At 49.3% G+C, this 15,017-nt stretch overlaps 1 protein-coding gene across 1 annotated transcript in view; it reads left to right on the plus strand.

The window, feature by feature from the left end:
• The window catches only part of DNAJC7 (DnaJ heat shock protein family (Hsp40) member C7), a 64,240-nt gene that overhangs the window by 37,833 nt on the left and 11,390 nt on the right, over nt 1-15,017 (plus strand). The window contains exons 7-8 of the mRNA XM_073572364.1: nt 1,927-2,080; nt 2,648-2,812. Of these exons, the coding sequence (XP_073428465.1) occupies nt 1,927-2,080; nt 2,648-2,812 (319 nt within the window). The remainder of the gene's footprint in view (nt 1-1,926; nt 2,081-2,647; nt 2,813-15,017) is intronic.

The following is a 15,017-nucleotide window of genomic DNA, read 5'->3' on the forward strand; positions in this document are numbered from 1 at the left end:
GATACTCAGCACGTTATCCAAGCATGTTCGCTCATCACTAATGGCAGGTTTTCTTTACAACCACAACTTTAGCGCTGCAGTAGTAAACTGAAGGATCACGCATATCTGTAGCATGCATGGAGGCTGCACTGACCACCTGTAATGTGAAAGTAAAAGAAAAACATTAGAAGGGTTTATACAGAAAGACAAAAATGGCTGCTTACTTCAGACAACCCATGGACATGTGTGCGTATCATAGAATGGTAGAGTTGGAAGGGACCTCCTGGGCCATCTGGTCCAACGCCCTGCTCAAAGCAGGATTCGCTAAATCATCACAGTCAGATGTCTGTCCAGCCTCTGTTTGAATACTTCCATTGAAGGAGAACTCACCACTTCTCATGGCAGCTTGTTCCACTCATTGATCACTCTGTCAAAAAGTTTTTTCTAATATCTAATCTGTGTCTCCTCCCATTCAGTTTCATCCCATTGCTTCTAGTCTTTCCTTGTGCAAATGAGAATAAAGTTGATCCTTCTACAATGTGACAGCCCTTTAGATATTTGTAGACAGCTATTAAGTCTCCTCTCAGTCTTCTCTTTTGCAAACTAAACAATCCCAAATCCTGCAACCTTTCCTCATAAGTCAGGGTTTGCAGACCGGTCACCTTTCTGGTTGCTCTTTTCTGAACTTGCTCCAGTTTGTTGATGTCTTTTTTAAAATGTGGTGCCAAAAACTGGACACAATATTCCAGATGAGGTCTGACCAAAGAGGAGTAGAGGGAAATAATGACTTCACGTGATCTAGACTGTATGCTTCTGTTAATACATCCTAGAATTGCATTTGCCTTTTTTGCTGCTGCATCACACTGTTGACTCGTATTCAGTCTGTGATCTATTAGTATACCCAAGTCTTTTTCACATGTTCTGTTGCTTAGGCCTATTCCTCCCATTCTGTATATGCTTTTTTCATTTTTATTGCCCAGATGTAGTACTTTGCATTTTTCCCTGTTAAAAACCATTCTGTTAGTTGCTGCCCACTTCTCCAGTTTATTAATATCTTTTTGAATCCTCTCTCTCTCTTCTCTAGTATTAGCTATCCCTCCTAGCTTTGTGTCATCAGCAAATTTAATCTGTTTACCCTCAATTCCTTCATCTAAATCGTTGATAAAGATGTTGAACAATACAGGGCCCAGGACAGAGCCCTGTGGTACCCCACTTGAGACATTCTTCCAACTGGATGTGCAGCCATTTACGACCACTCTTTGGGTCCGATCACTAAGCCAGTTATGAATCCACCTAACAGTTGCCTTGTCCATTCCATACTAGGTGTTAGGAGTTCAAACTGGACTTCACTGAAGTGACTGGGGCAGAATTACCGGTGTCCTACCATCAATCCTGTACAACATCTTTACCTTAAAGGAGTTGTCCGGTCCAAATCAATGAGTCTGCAGCCGCTCTGTGTGCCTTCAGACTTGTAAATCCCCCCAGCGTACGCACTGTGCGATGCAGGGATCGGAGGGTATGTGTAGGCTATACGTATTCCCGGCCAGAGCCTGTCTAGTGGGCATGGTCTCACTCAATACAAGTGTATAGAGCAAGGCTGTTCCCCATCTAGTGATGCAGCCGTCCAGTGGGTGTGGCCGTCTAGAGGGCGCGACCTTGCTCAATACAAGTGTATGGAAGAGAGGTCACACCCACTGGCCCGGAGTATGTATAACTCATACATATTGTCCAGTCTCTGCTCAGAAACCGGCGAAACCTCGCACAGTGCATGTGTTGTGGGGATTCATAAGTCTGCAGGCACAGAGTCACTGCAGACTTATCAATTTGGTCCGGACAACCCCTTTAATAGTGAATATTTCACAAATTACAGTAGGTTTAGTTGAACACTATGCAAAATGTTTTTTTTTTTCTAATCTGATTTGTTTATTTTTTCTTTATTTTTTTTAGCGACATCTTACGGATGGACTCTACAAATGCTGATGCACTGTATGTGCGGGGTCTGTGTCTATACTATGAAGACTGTATTGAGAAGGCTGTACAGTTTTTTGTGCAGGCTCTAAAAATGTTCCCGGATCACCAGAAAGCGCGATTAGCCTGCAGGGTATGTGCCGTGAAAATGTACACTTTTTAGGCTTTACATTCTTCTGCTTTGCCAGTTGCGTCCTCTCTACTTGGGCAGAATGCACACTGGAAAAGCAGATAATATAACCTCTCAGTGTATAATTCTTTTTAATCTGGACTTTGGATGAATATACATCTAGCGGAGGTGTGACTACACACAATTCTGTTTTTTTTGGGGAGGAGGAATACACGTGCTACAGAATGCTGTAGATTTTCATAGCATAATCCACTCATCAAATCCAGAAGGTTGTAAAAAAAAAAAAAATTGAGGGCACTCTGGATTCTCTAATTTTTTTGGATGTTACATAGATTTTCTCAATTGATTTCACCTTCTGCAATGCAAAGGGTGAAATGTTCACCAAAATCTGCATGTATTTCATTACTAGATTGGATGTTGGTGTACAGATGAAGGAAACCGGCGCATTGGGTGCCAACCCTTGGGATCATGAATACCATCAGGGTTGTTGGGCTATTACTATGGCCGTGAGACTGCGTTCCTCTAAAAGCTTTTCATGCTGTAACGTAGCACTATCTTTGCTTGTTTCAGAATGCCAAGGCCTTAAAAGCCAAGAAAGAAGAAGGCAACCAGGCGTTTAAAGAAGGAAACTATGACTTGGCCTACAGACTTTACTCAGAAGCTCTCAGCATAGACCCCAATAATATCAAAACAAATGCCAAATTGTATTGTAATCGTGGCACTGTCAATGCGAAGGTAAGCTGTAGACCGGACTCGTGTTGCCAACGTGGTCAGTGTGTTCTGGATTGTATATGGTAACATTATGCACAACTGCTGACATATCTAGGAATATACGGGATATTCCGTCTATATTCCCACTCTAATGTCTATTCTAAATACCTGTTAAAATAGCAGAAAAGTTGTCGAATTACCTGCTAGTCTGTTTGTTCCACTGCCACAATGATGTGTTGCTTCTTTCTGCTTTGTCCTTGCTATGGGCATTGGGTAAAGTACCCCAATTAACCCACTCATGTATAACAGTACGTCACTATGTTAGACGGCCAGAGTGGTAGTCGTGGCAATGGGCTGTACGGTTCCCACACCCTGGCGCCCCACAGATGAAATACAGTGTCCTTTTTGCTGCACATGCAGCAGAACACTCACGGTTACTGTCAGGGTTCCTTCCAGTTCTGTCACTCCGATTCCTGATTTCCCAGTTCCACAAAACACTCTGGAGTTGGTCTTTTTCCAACAGTTCAACTTATCAAAAGGGCACTCATCAACTTCAAAAGGGCACTCATCAACTTGGCAGCACAATTCACACAGAGCCACGTATCCTGTACTTTCCCTGCCTTCCGGGCAGGCTCTATTCCTTCTGTAACCTTTCTTTCCTCCCGGCGTTCACAGCCGTACCTCTAGCCAGACTCTGTTCTGTCCGTGCCTTACTTTTCCCTGCCTTCCGGGCAGTCTCTTTGGATAGTTTGTGCCTTCCAAGTCACCAGCCCCCTATCAGTCCCTCGTCCGGTTCCAATTGGGAAAAGTGCTGGGAACGCCCATCTCACCTGCTCTCGCCCTGATATTAGACCTCGGATCCTTCTTGGGGATAGTCCTGTTGAGCTGGTGCCCAACTGCATTCTTCTCCGCTTGGGACCCCTTACTGCCGTAGCAGACTTATCCCCACAGCCAACCACTGTCTGCTCCACTACTCATATAACCTGTCCTGGGCTGCTCTGTGACCCCTCCCATTTGCTTAACCCGTTGCTGCCTATGCCTAAACTGATACTATTATCTATCCTATTCTCTATCTCTAATGTGTCCCCCTGTATTCTACCCCCACTATTACTCTACTCTTACTTCTATCCCTAATCCTTAAATGGAATCTGTCATCTCCTTTTTCAGCTATACGCTGTAGCCAGTGTCTTTTCGGGGCTTATCTACAGCATTCTAGAATGCTGTAGATAAGCCCCCGATCTAACCTGAAAGGTAAGAAAAACAAGTTTTATTATACTCACCCGGGGGCTGTCCGGTCCGATGGGTGTCGCAGGTCCGGGTCCGGTGCCTCCCATCTTCATGCGATGTCGTCATGTTCCTTGCTTTGTGTTGTGGCTCCTCCTGTGCAGGCGCAGTGATCTGCCCTGTTGAGGGCAGGGCCAAGTACTGCAGTGTGCAGGGGCTAGGAAAGGTCAGACCCCGGGTGAGTATAAGGCTGTGTGCACACGCTGCGGATTCTGCTGCGGCTCCGCAGCGGATTTGGCCACTGCGGATCCGCAGCAGTTTTTGCTGCGGTGTACAGTAGCATAATATCCTATGGAGAAAAAAAAACGCTGTGCAGATGCTGCGGAATTTTCCGCGGTTTCAAAACTGCAGAAAGAATTGACATGTTAATTCTTTCTGCGGATTCCGCTGCGGTTTGCCATCTCCTCCATTGTGGAGATGAAAAACCGCAGGCTAATCCGCAGATTTACCTGCGGATTTTGGAAAATCCGTGCAGCCAAATCCGCAGAGCATTCCGCAGCATGTGCACATACCCTAATAAAACTTGTTTTTCTTATCTTTCAGATTGGATTGGGGGGCTTATCTACAGCATTACAGAATGCTGTAGACAAGCCCCGAAAGGCAGTGGTTGCAGCTTATAGCTGAAAAAGAAGGTGACAGGTTCCCTTTAACATATACACAGTACATATTAAGAACATTGAGATGACACATGTGAACAGCGTTCAGGAGACAGTAGGCACATGAGGGTCCCCTCCACCTCTTTACAATTACACTACATAAGCAAACAACTAAGGAAATGACTTGTTCCTTCTTTTTGCCATTGTTCTTGTACCTATAAAGTTGTCTGGCCTTATGAGAGATACTGATATCAATATCAGATTGGTGGGGGTCCGACACACAGCATTCCCACCCATCAGCTATTTTCAGTGCTGGCTGGATGTAAATGGTGAACAGAGCCAGAAAACAGTATGGAGCAATTGAATAGGAGCCCTAAAGCAGTTGATCGCTGGGGTGCCCGATATTGGACCCCCACCCATCTGATATTGATGACCAAAGGCCAGACAACCCCTTTTAAATAGGAAAAAAAAACATTTAACCAGGTACATTTTTCTCCTTCGCCTCATTGGGGGACACAGGTACTGTGGGTGTATGCTACCGCCGCCTGGAGGCTGACACTAAGTGGAAAAAAAAGAAGTTAGCTCCACCTCCGCCGTATACACCCTCGCCCCGATTGCAGACGGAAACCAGTTCATGCTTAGTGTCTGTTGGAGGCACACACGTCTGTTTTTTCTCCAGACTTTTTTTTTTTTTCTTTCCCTTTTTCTATGAAGATGAGACAGGGGCGACAGACCCTATTGAAAGGGTCCGATCTCCCCAAACCAACAACGGGCGAGCACGTGCGAGTATCGCCTCCAGGTATCCTCTCCCGCAACGTGGGACATGTCTGGTCTTTTTTCCCCAGACTTTTTTTCTTATTTTTTACCTTCCATGAAGATAAGACAGGGGCAACGGACCCTATCGAAAGGGTCCGATTTCCCAAACCATCAACGGGCGAGCACGTGCGAGTGTCGCCTCCACGTATCCTCTCCCGCAACGCGGGACACGATGCCGGACTGAGCCCTGACCACCCCTAGGTATTCAAACCATGGGCTGTACAGAGGCACAAGCATAGTCCGTGCGGCCCCCACTGCTCCAACAATGCTAGACTGCAGTGCTGCAAGGCGGCCGGTCCCTCTCCTCATCCCGGGTAAGGAACGATGGAGCCAGGGTGCCTGCACTGTCCTGAATGTGGCTCCACTCCCTTCTACCTGAACTGGAAGCGTCGTCACGGAGGGGATGGCCTTGGAGGGCTCCTGCAGCAGCGTCCACAGGGCTGGAGCCCTTAGCCTCGTTCGGTCGGGCGAAGGTAGTCCCCTTTCCCCACCTGGTGCGCATGGCGGCGTGTCCTGACGTCCGGCTACGCTTCCTCAGGGTGGTCGGCGGCCCACTCCCCCCATCCCGACGCGGGCAGATGCTAAAAATCCAGCCCACGGCTTCGGCCGGTGCTAGGCCGCGGGCGGAAGTCCCGCCTCCCCTCTCCGCGTCACTTCTGGCGGCCCGCCCCCCGTTGCCTGGGCTGGCGCCGAATGAATCGAGCCCCCGGCTTCAGAGCAGGGCTAGGCCGCAACCGGAAGAACCGGCAGGACGCTTCTTCCGACGGCCTGCCCGCAGCTGAGGCACGCGTGTTTTTCAGAGGAGCAGCGCTCGGCACGTCCAAGACACGTGGGGACACAGGACTGGGGATAAGTGATGCACCCCAACCCTAGAGCCACTCTGCGTGTAATCGAGGAGTGCCCCCCCCAACAGGGCAGTATTGAGGCCTGGCAGATACAGTATGGCCGGAAAAGTGAAGACGCACACATTCCTATACGCTGCATGCACCTCCTGTCGGGCCGCTTTTCCGCGCACTTTGTGCATGCCCATTACCGGATTCATGCCCCAAAAGGTTGTGTCCCCCCTGTATCCAGCAGACAGTGGTGGAAGAATCACCCGTAATAGCTGCAAGCTTAAAGGACATAGTCAGGGCAGAGATGAGAGAAACCCTGAAATCGCTGTCCCAACCGGAGAGCTTAAGGGGTGGGGACCCTGTGGAGTCCTCGGTAGAATGGAGAAGTAAGGACTCCCATGTCTCATCCTCCTCGGAGGAAGAGGATTCTGGCCGGTTTTGTCTGCCTCTTGACCGGGTGGACAAGCTGGTAAAGGCGGTGAGAGGAACAATGGAAGTGGAGGAGCCTAAACCTCAATTATCCATGCAGGATGTCATGTTCGGGGGGCTGGAGCAGAGAAAGCGAAGGGTCTTCCCCTTGAACGAAAAGATTCAAGATCTAATCCGTAGAGAATGGAAAAAACAGATAAGAGGGGTTTGCTACCACCAGCCCTCAAACGTAGATACCCCTTCGATGATCCGGCGGTGAACACTTGGGACAAGGCCCCTAAATTAGATGCGGCAATCGCAAAGGCATCAAAAAGATCCTCACTACCTTTCGAGGACATGGGGACCCTTAAAGATCCTCTAGATAGGAAGGCAGATACGTTCCTTAAAGGTACCTGGGAGATGGCATCCGGTTCTTTAAGACCAACAGTAGCCTCAACATGTACGGCCAGGTCCATGATGATCTGGTTAGATCAGTCTCAGTTGAAACAAGGGATGTCTAGACAGACAATTCTTGGTGCCCTACCAGTAATCCAGGAGGCCGCAGCCTTCCTAGCGGTGGCCTCTGCTGATGCGGTGAGAATGGCCGCCAGGGCAGCAGGACTCTCTAATGCGGCTCGTAGAGCCCTGTGGCTAAAGTACTGGCAGGGAGACATTCAATCCAGGTCAAAGCTCTGCACTATCCCGTGTGAAGGGGAATATTTGTTCGGAGCAGTCCTGGATGAGTTGCTTGAGAAAGCCGGGGACGATAAGAAAAAGTTCCCTAATCTGTGGTCCGCATCCTACTGACGTCCGTTCAATAGAAGGAAATTCGGTCAGGGGAGAAGGCGCAATCCTTCACCTAATAGAGACCGTCCCAGATGGGAGGATAGAAGGAGAAAGAGGTACAGGCTTCATGTTCAGTCGTTCGTCAAGAGAGCGAAAGAAACCGGGCCAATGACTAGCAATTCCCGTGGGGGGTAGACTGTCAGCCTTCCTCCCGGCATGGTTGCAGATCACCAACAGTGACTGGGTGCGGAACGTAATATCCACCGGACTCAAGTTGGAGTTTAGTTATGTTCCGCGGGATACCTTTAAACCAACTCCCTTAAGATCTTCGCCTCTTGAACAAGCTGCTTTAGAAGCAGAAATCTTGGGTCTGTGCCTGAAAAAGGTCCTGAGAGAGGTAGAGGTTTCTACTCTCCCTTGTTCCTGAGCCAAAAGCCAGATAAATCATTTAGAACCATTATTAATTTACGTTCCCTCAATGAGTTTTTGGTTAATCGCACCTTTAAGATGGAATCCATCAGTCAGCAATAAAGATGTTGTTTGAAGGGTGTTTTATGGCAGTCGTGGATTTGAAAGACGGGAACTATCATCTGCCTATCCACGCAGACTTCCAGCAGTTCCTGAGAGTGGCGGTTTCAATGGACGGTCTAATCCTTCATTTTCAGTTTAGAGCTCTTCCTTTTGATCTTTCAGCAGCGCTCCGGGTATTTACGAAGATAGTGGCCGAAGTCATGGCTCATTTGCTGATATCTTGATTGTCCCGTACTTAGACGATTTTTTGATTGTGGGGAATTTGGTGGACCATTGTCTATCCCAGATAGAGAAGGCTAAATCCAGACTAGAGAGTCTCGGATGGATAATAAATTACGAGAAATCCCGATTTCAGCCCCTAAGAGTCCAAAAGTTCCTAGGATTACTGTTTAAATTCAGAGACCTCAGCAGTGTCTTCTGCCATCAGATAAGTTAGAACATATACAACAGCAGGTACTTCGGGCAATTAATAAATCCTCCATGACCCTCAGGCAAGCCATGTCTGTTAGGCTCTCTGACCTCATGTATCCCAGCAGTCAGGAGGGCACAATTAGGGCACACTAGATCCCTTCAGAGAGACGTCCTAGTTAGCAGCAGGGCCTTAGAGTGGTCTCTACAGGGTCAGGTATCTTTGAGCCCTTTGACTCTTACATCTCTTAGATGGTGGCTTGATGACAATAACTTATCCTCAGGGGTGCCCTGGGTGACGCAGATAACCCGCATAATAACCACAGATGCTAGCCCCTTGGGTTGGGGGGCCCATATGGGGGACATAGTGGTGCAGGGACATTGGGACTCCGAAACTGAAACCTCATCTAACCAGAGGGAACTGTTGGCGATTGAGTTGGCAGTTAAAAAACTCATTATGTTACCTACAGGGTCATCATGTGAGGATTCTCTCGGACAACCACGTAGCAGTAGCCTATATCAACCACCAAGGGGGAACACGCTCCGAGGCCCTGATGCGGATAATGGAACGTGTTTTTCAGATAGCCGAGGAAAATTTTCAATCTTTAACTGCGCTCCACATCAGAGGGAAAGACAACATGAAGGCAGACTTTCTAAGCCCCAGGGCCCTAAGGCAAGGAGAATGGGCTTTAAACACGGACATTTACAACCAGATTGTCCGTAAATGGGGTCAGCCGGAGGTAGACCTCTTTGCCAGCAAAGAAAGCAGAAAGGAAAAAACATTCCGCTCTCTGAACCCTAGGGAAAATCCACTGGCAGTGGACGCCTTCCTGATAAAATGGGACTTCTCTCTGGCATATGCCTTTCCACCATTAAGCCTCTTACCTCTGGTAGTAAGAAAGATCAGGGAAGATTGAGCAAGGGTCATATTAATTGCCCCATTCTGGCCCAGAAGGACCTGGTTCGCATGGTTGAGTACCATGTCAGTATGCGATCCCTGGGTACTGCCGAACCTTCCGGATCTCCTCTACCAGGGGCCAATCAACCATCCACAAGTAGCGGGACTCCATTTGACGGTGTGGTGTTTGAGAGGGCACTGTTGAAGAATAGAGGTTTCTCCAAAAATTTTATTGATACCCTCCTGAAAAGCAGGAAGCAAACTACTGCAAATATCTATGCTAGAACCTGGAGGTGATTCCTGTCCACCTCTGAGTTTAATATCCGGGATGGAATACCCACAAAACAGATTCTAGAATTCCTCCAGAGGGGTCTCGAATTGGGTCTTTCCACAAGTACCTTAAAAGTACAGGTTTCAGCCTTGAGGGCCCTATTTACCTGTGATATTGACAGAAACTATTGGGTGGCCAGATTCATCAAAGCGGCTACTAGATCTAGACCCATACACAGGGATAAATGTATACCATGGGACTTAAATTTAGACCTTACAGCTATGACAGAGAAGCCATTCGAACCTCTAGATTTGGCCTCGCTAAAGGTTATATTCCTTAAGACAGCTTTTTTGGTAGCAATAACATCCGCACGTAGAATAAGTGATATACAGGCACTTTCCAGGTTGCCCCCTTATACAGAGTTCTTACAGGATAGAGTAATCCTAAAACCGGACCCGGTATACTTGCCCAAGGTAGCGTCACACTTTCACAGGACACGAGAGAGTTCTCCCTTCCTTCCTCCCTAATCCTACCAACCCTAAAGAGCAGAAGCTTCATGCGTTAGATGTTAAAAGATGCCTACTAAAATATATATCAGCTACTGATCCTTGGAGGAAAGAGAACGCATTGTTTCTATCCTTCCAAGGTTTTAAGAAAGGGTTTAGGGTATCAAGATGCACGTTGGCAAAGTGGATTAGGGAGGCTGTCGCTCTTGCCTACTACAGGTGGCGGTCCGGCTCCACAGAATCTGAGGGCGCATTCCACTCGTGCCATGGCGTCATCTTGGGCAGAGAAATCTGGAGTGTCAATTGACCAGATATGTAAGGCGGCCACCTGGTCATCTCCTTCCACCTTTTTTAACCACTATCGGTTAGATATGGGTGCCTCCTCGGATCTCACCTTTGGGCTAAGGGTGCTGCAGGCTGTAATCCCTCCCTAAGTTAGTTTACATCTCTGTAATTTTCTCGTGGTGCTGTCATGGGAGTCCGAATAAAGTATTAAGTTACGTACCGGTAACTGTATTTTTCGGAAGCCCATGACAGCACCCTTAGTTCCCTCCCTTGTTCACGTATAGGTGTGCACTCCTTTTAGAAGATTGTTTCACGGATTTACCTTATGTGGGAGATTTGTATATAAATTGTAAATTGGATATATAGATTGTATATATGCTGTGCCACTAACCATGGTAGCCTCTCAAGCTCTGTAAACCGACTGATGCGTGGGAGAGGTGCCGCCCTTTTGTATCTGTAGGTTTCCTGTTCCTGAAGGGCGGATCCCCTCTCTCGTGGTGCTGTCATGGTCTTCCGAAAAATACCGTTACCGGTACGTAACTTAATACTATCTGTACCTAGTGGTTCTTTTATTAAGGATCCCACTAATCGTCTCCTAGAGAGCTTGACTCACTCAGTGTTTGAAGCATCAGGATCAGCACTCTCTCCCTCGTTCGTGGCAACGTGGGTAGCCAAGGCCATGATTTCTTGGTCAGAATCATTGAACAGAGCCTTGCAGGATAGGGGCCTACCTGCCGAGGTATCATAGATCGCGAGTCAGATCGCTATGGCTGGGGACTACTTAATCAATGCTTCTTTGGATGCCGCCAATTGCACGGCGCTTGCGGCCGCAAATGCAATTTCCATTAACAGAGCCCTATGGTTAAGGACATGGCGGGCCGTTTCAACCTCCAAGAAGTCATTGATGCCTTATCAGTGTGGCCGCCTATTCGGAGAAAAATTAGACCAGCTCATCTCCGATGCCACAGGGGAAAGAGCAGTTTTCTCCCTCAACAAAGGGTCAAGCCGCCGTTTCGCCACCAGTTTCAGGCACGGTTTCGGGCCTTTCGCAACCCCGGGTGGACTACAGCGGCCAGCTCTGCCGCTCCAGGTTGCTCCAACCAGGATAGGGATTGACAGGTCTCATATAGAGCCATCCCGTTGGGGAGGATGCGTGCTCGCCAGCCCAAATCGAGGGGAACCAGGTCCCAAAGATCCTCAGCCAAATGACTCGAAGCATTTTTTAGGCGACATCAGCAAAGTAGGCGGCCGCCTACTCTGGTTTCGCCACGTCTGGGTCACCGTAGCACACAACTTATGGGTGACAGAGCTGGTGTCCTCGGGGTACAAGATAGTTTGTCAGGTACCCCCCAAAGCAATTCTTTCTTTCCCGTCTTCCCAAAGGGGAGACCGGACAAGGGCGTTGCTAGGAGCCATCGAGTCACTCCAGCACAGCGGAGTCATTATCCCTGTGCCGGAGCACGAGAGGGCTCATGGCTTCGAAACCAAACTATTCGCGGTCCCCAAAAAGGATGGGACCGTCAGGCCTGTTTTGGACCTGAAACTCCTGAACAAATTCAACAGGATCAGACATTTCCGAATGGAGTCTCTCCGTTCAGTTATATCGGCCATGGGACAGAGAGAATACTTGGCCTCTATCGACATCCAGGACGCCTACCTGCACATACCCATTTTTCCTCCGCATCAGAGGTTTCTACGCTTCGCCATCAGTGGCCTACATTTACAGTTTGCAGTGCCGCCCTTCGGGCTAGCCACCGCCTCCAGAGTGTTCACAAAAGTCATGGCAGTCGTCATGGCCATCTTGCACTCTCGGGGCATAGTCGTCTTGCCGTACTTAGACGGCCTCTTGGTCAAGGCCCCTTTGTTTCGGGCATGCGAGGAGAGTGTCAGCATCACGCTCGCTACCCTTTCCCACTTAGGGTGGTTAGTCAACATGAAGAAATCATCCCTTGTCCCAGCCCAGAAAATTTCTTTTTTAGGATGACCTTCGACACCTGCCGAGGGTTAGTATTTCTCCCTCGAGACAAAGCCCTAGCGCTCCGGCAGGGAGTCCGGACACTTCTCCAACCAGTCCCTCACACCATTCGTTTCGGGATGAGGATACTAGGAAAAATGGTGGCAGCAATGGAAGCGGTTCCGTTCGCCCAATTTCATCTTCGCCCCCTGCAGCACGCCCTCTTGTCATCCTGGGACAAGAAACCATTCACGCTCGATCACCGGTGCCGGTTAGCCTCTCAGGTCAGGCAGTCGCTCGAGTGGTGGACAGCCAGTTCCTCCCTGCTTCAGGGGAAACCATTTCCCCCAGACGAGTGGTTAGTAGTCACAACCGACTCCAGCCTCCTCGGCTGGGGAGCCATTTTTCGCCACCACACTACCCAGGGACAATGGTCGCAACGGGAGGCACGCCTCCCAATCAGCTTGTTGGAAATACGAGCGGTCTGGCTGGCTCTGCAATAGTTTCAACACCTTCTAGCAGGCCCCCCCATCCGGATTCAATCAGACAATGCCACGGCAGTGGCTTACATAAATCATCAAGGGAGCACCCGCAGCAGAGCAACCATGCGCGAGGTAGGGCACGTTCTTCACTGGGCCGAGAGGAACCATTCGGTGATATCGGCGGTCCAGATCCCGGGTGTAGAAAACTGGGTGGCGGACTTCCTCAGCCAGCAGGGTATTGCATTCGGGGAATGGTCACTGCACCCCGAGGTCTTCCAGCAGATTTGCCAACTGTGTGGACCTGATGGCCTCCAGGGTGAACGCCAAGATACCCAGGTTTGTCGTTCGGTACCGGGACCCACAGGCGGTCGCCGTGGATGCTTTGGTTCTGCCATGGAACCAGTTTCGCCTCCCATACTTGTTCCCCCCTGCTGCCACTACTTCCGAGGGTCATCAAGAAAATCAAGACAGAAGGGGTTCCAGCAATTCTGCTGGCCCCGTCGAGCATGGTACGCAGACGTAGTGCAGCTGCTCGCCGACGTTCCTTGGCGACTCCCAGAGCGCCCAGATCTACTGTTCCAGGGCCCGATCTTCCACCCGAGCTCAGGGGCCCTGTGTTTGACGGCATGGCCGTTGAATCTTGGATTCTGACCCAGGCGGGGTTTGGGCGTGAGGTCGCTACAATGGTTAGTGCCCGGAAGCCTACCTCAGCGAGAATTTACCATCACACCTGGAAGGTTTTCTTTGCTTGGTGTCGAGACCGCGGTTATTCTCCTCTGGATCCTCTATTCCCAACATCTTGGCCTTTCTCCAGTCTGGCTTAGACTCAGGGTTGGCCCCGAGCTCCCTTAGGAGACATATATCGGCTTTAGCCATCCTTTTCCAGCACAGAATTGCTACAAATATGCAGGTGAAAACTTTCATCCAGGGAGTCTCCCACTTGCTACCTCCCTATAGGGCGCCCCTGGACGCCTGGGACCTTAACCTGGTCCTAAGTGTTCTGCAGGAAGCTCCATTTGTCGTACCTCTCCTGGAAGGTTGTATTCCTTGTAGCCATAACTTCCATCAGGTGAGTCTCGGAGCTGGCGGCCCTGTCCTGCCGAGCACCGTTTCTCACCTTCTACAAGGATAAGGTGGTCCTCAGACCAGCTCCCCCCTTTCTGCCGAAGGTCGTTTCCTCGTTTCACATTAATGAGGATATTGTCTTGCCTTCACTTTGTCCAGCACCGGTACACCGCGTGGAAAAGGCTCTTCACACATTGGACCTGGTAAGAGCCCTCAGGAGGTACGTGTCACGGACGGCACCCTTTCGGCAGACAGACGCTGTTCGTGCTCCCTGAGGGACGCAGGAAGGGACTTGCAGCCTCAAAATTGACCTTAGCCAGGTGGATCTGTCTGACTATTAAGGAGGCCTACCACATCAGGGGTGCGCCGGTTCCAGCAGGGATCAGAGCACACTCTACTCGGGCAGTGGGCGCCTCTTGGACGCTTCGGCACCAGGCTTCGATGGAACAGGTTTACAAGGCAGCAACCTGGTCCAGCCTGCACACGTTTGACAAACACTACAATATCCATACTCAGGCTTCAGTGGATGCGACCCTAGGTAGGATTCTCCAAGCAGCGGTGGTGCACCTTAAGACAGAAGGTGCATGTAGCTTGGATCGGTGAGTCAACTTCCCACCCAGGGACTGCTTTAGGACGTCCCACAGTACCTGTGTCCCCCAATGAGGCGAATGAGAACATGGATTTTTGTGATAAACTCACCATAGAATCCTTTTCTCCGAGACGCTCATTGGGGGACACAGCACCCACCCTGATAACCAGTTGGCTCTTGTTTATTTAATTAATGTGCATTTTTGTTGATATTAGGGTGGTTCTTTTCTAGACATGTTATCTGCATTAAGGCTGATTTTTGTTGTTCTCCTACTGCTTTTGCACTAACGTGGTTTCTGCCTGCAATCGGGGCGAAGGTGTATATGGCGGAGGAGGAGCTAACCTCTTTTTTTCACTTAGTGTCAGCCTCCAGGCGGCGGTAGCATACACCCACAGTACCTGTGTCCCCCAATGAGTGTCTCGAAGAAAAGGATTTTACGGTGAGTTTATCACAAAAATCCATGTTTATTTCAAGTTCAGCCATGGAATTTTGCCTCAACTATGCAAAAAATATATTG

Source organism: Dendrobates tinctorius, unplaced genomic scaffold, assembly GCF_039654945.1.
Source record: "Dendrobates tinctorius isolate UK_male_01 unplaced genomic scaffold, ASM3965494v1 ptg000032l, whole genome shotgun sequence".
NCBI classification, from domain to species: domain Eukaryota; kingdom Metazoa; phylum Chordata; class Amphibia; order Anura; family Dendrobatidae; genus Dendrobates; species Dendrobates tinctorius.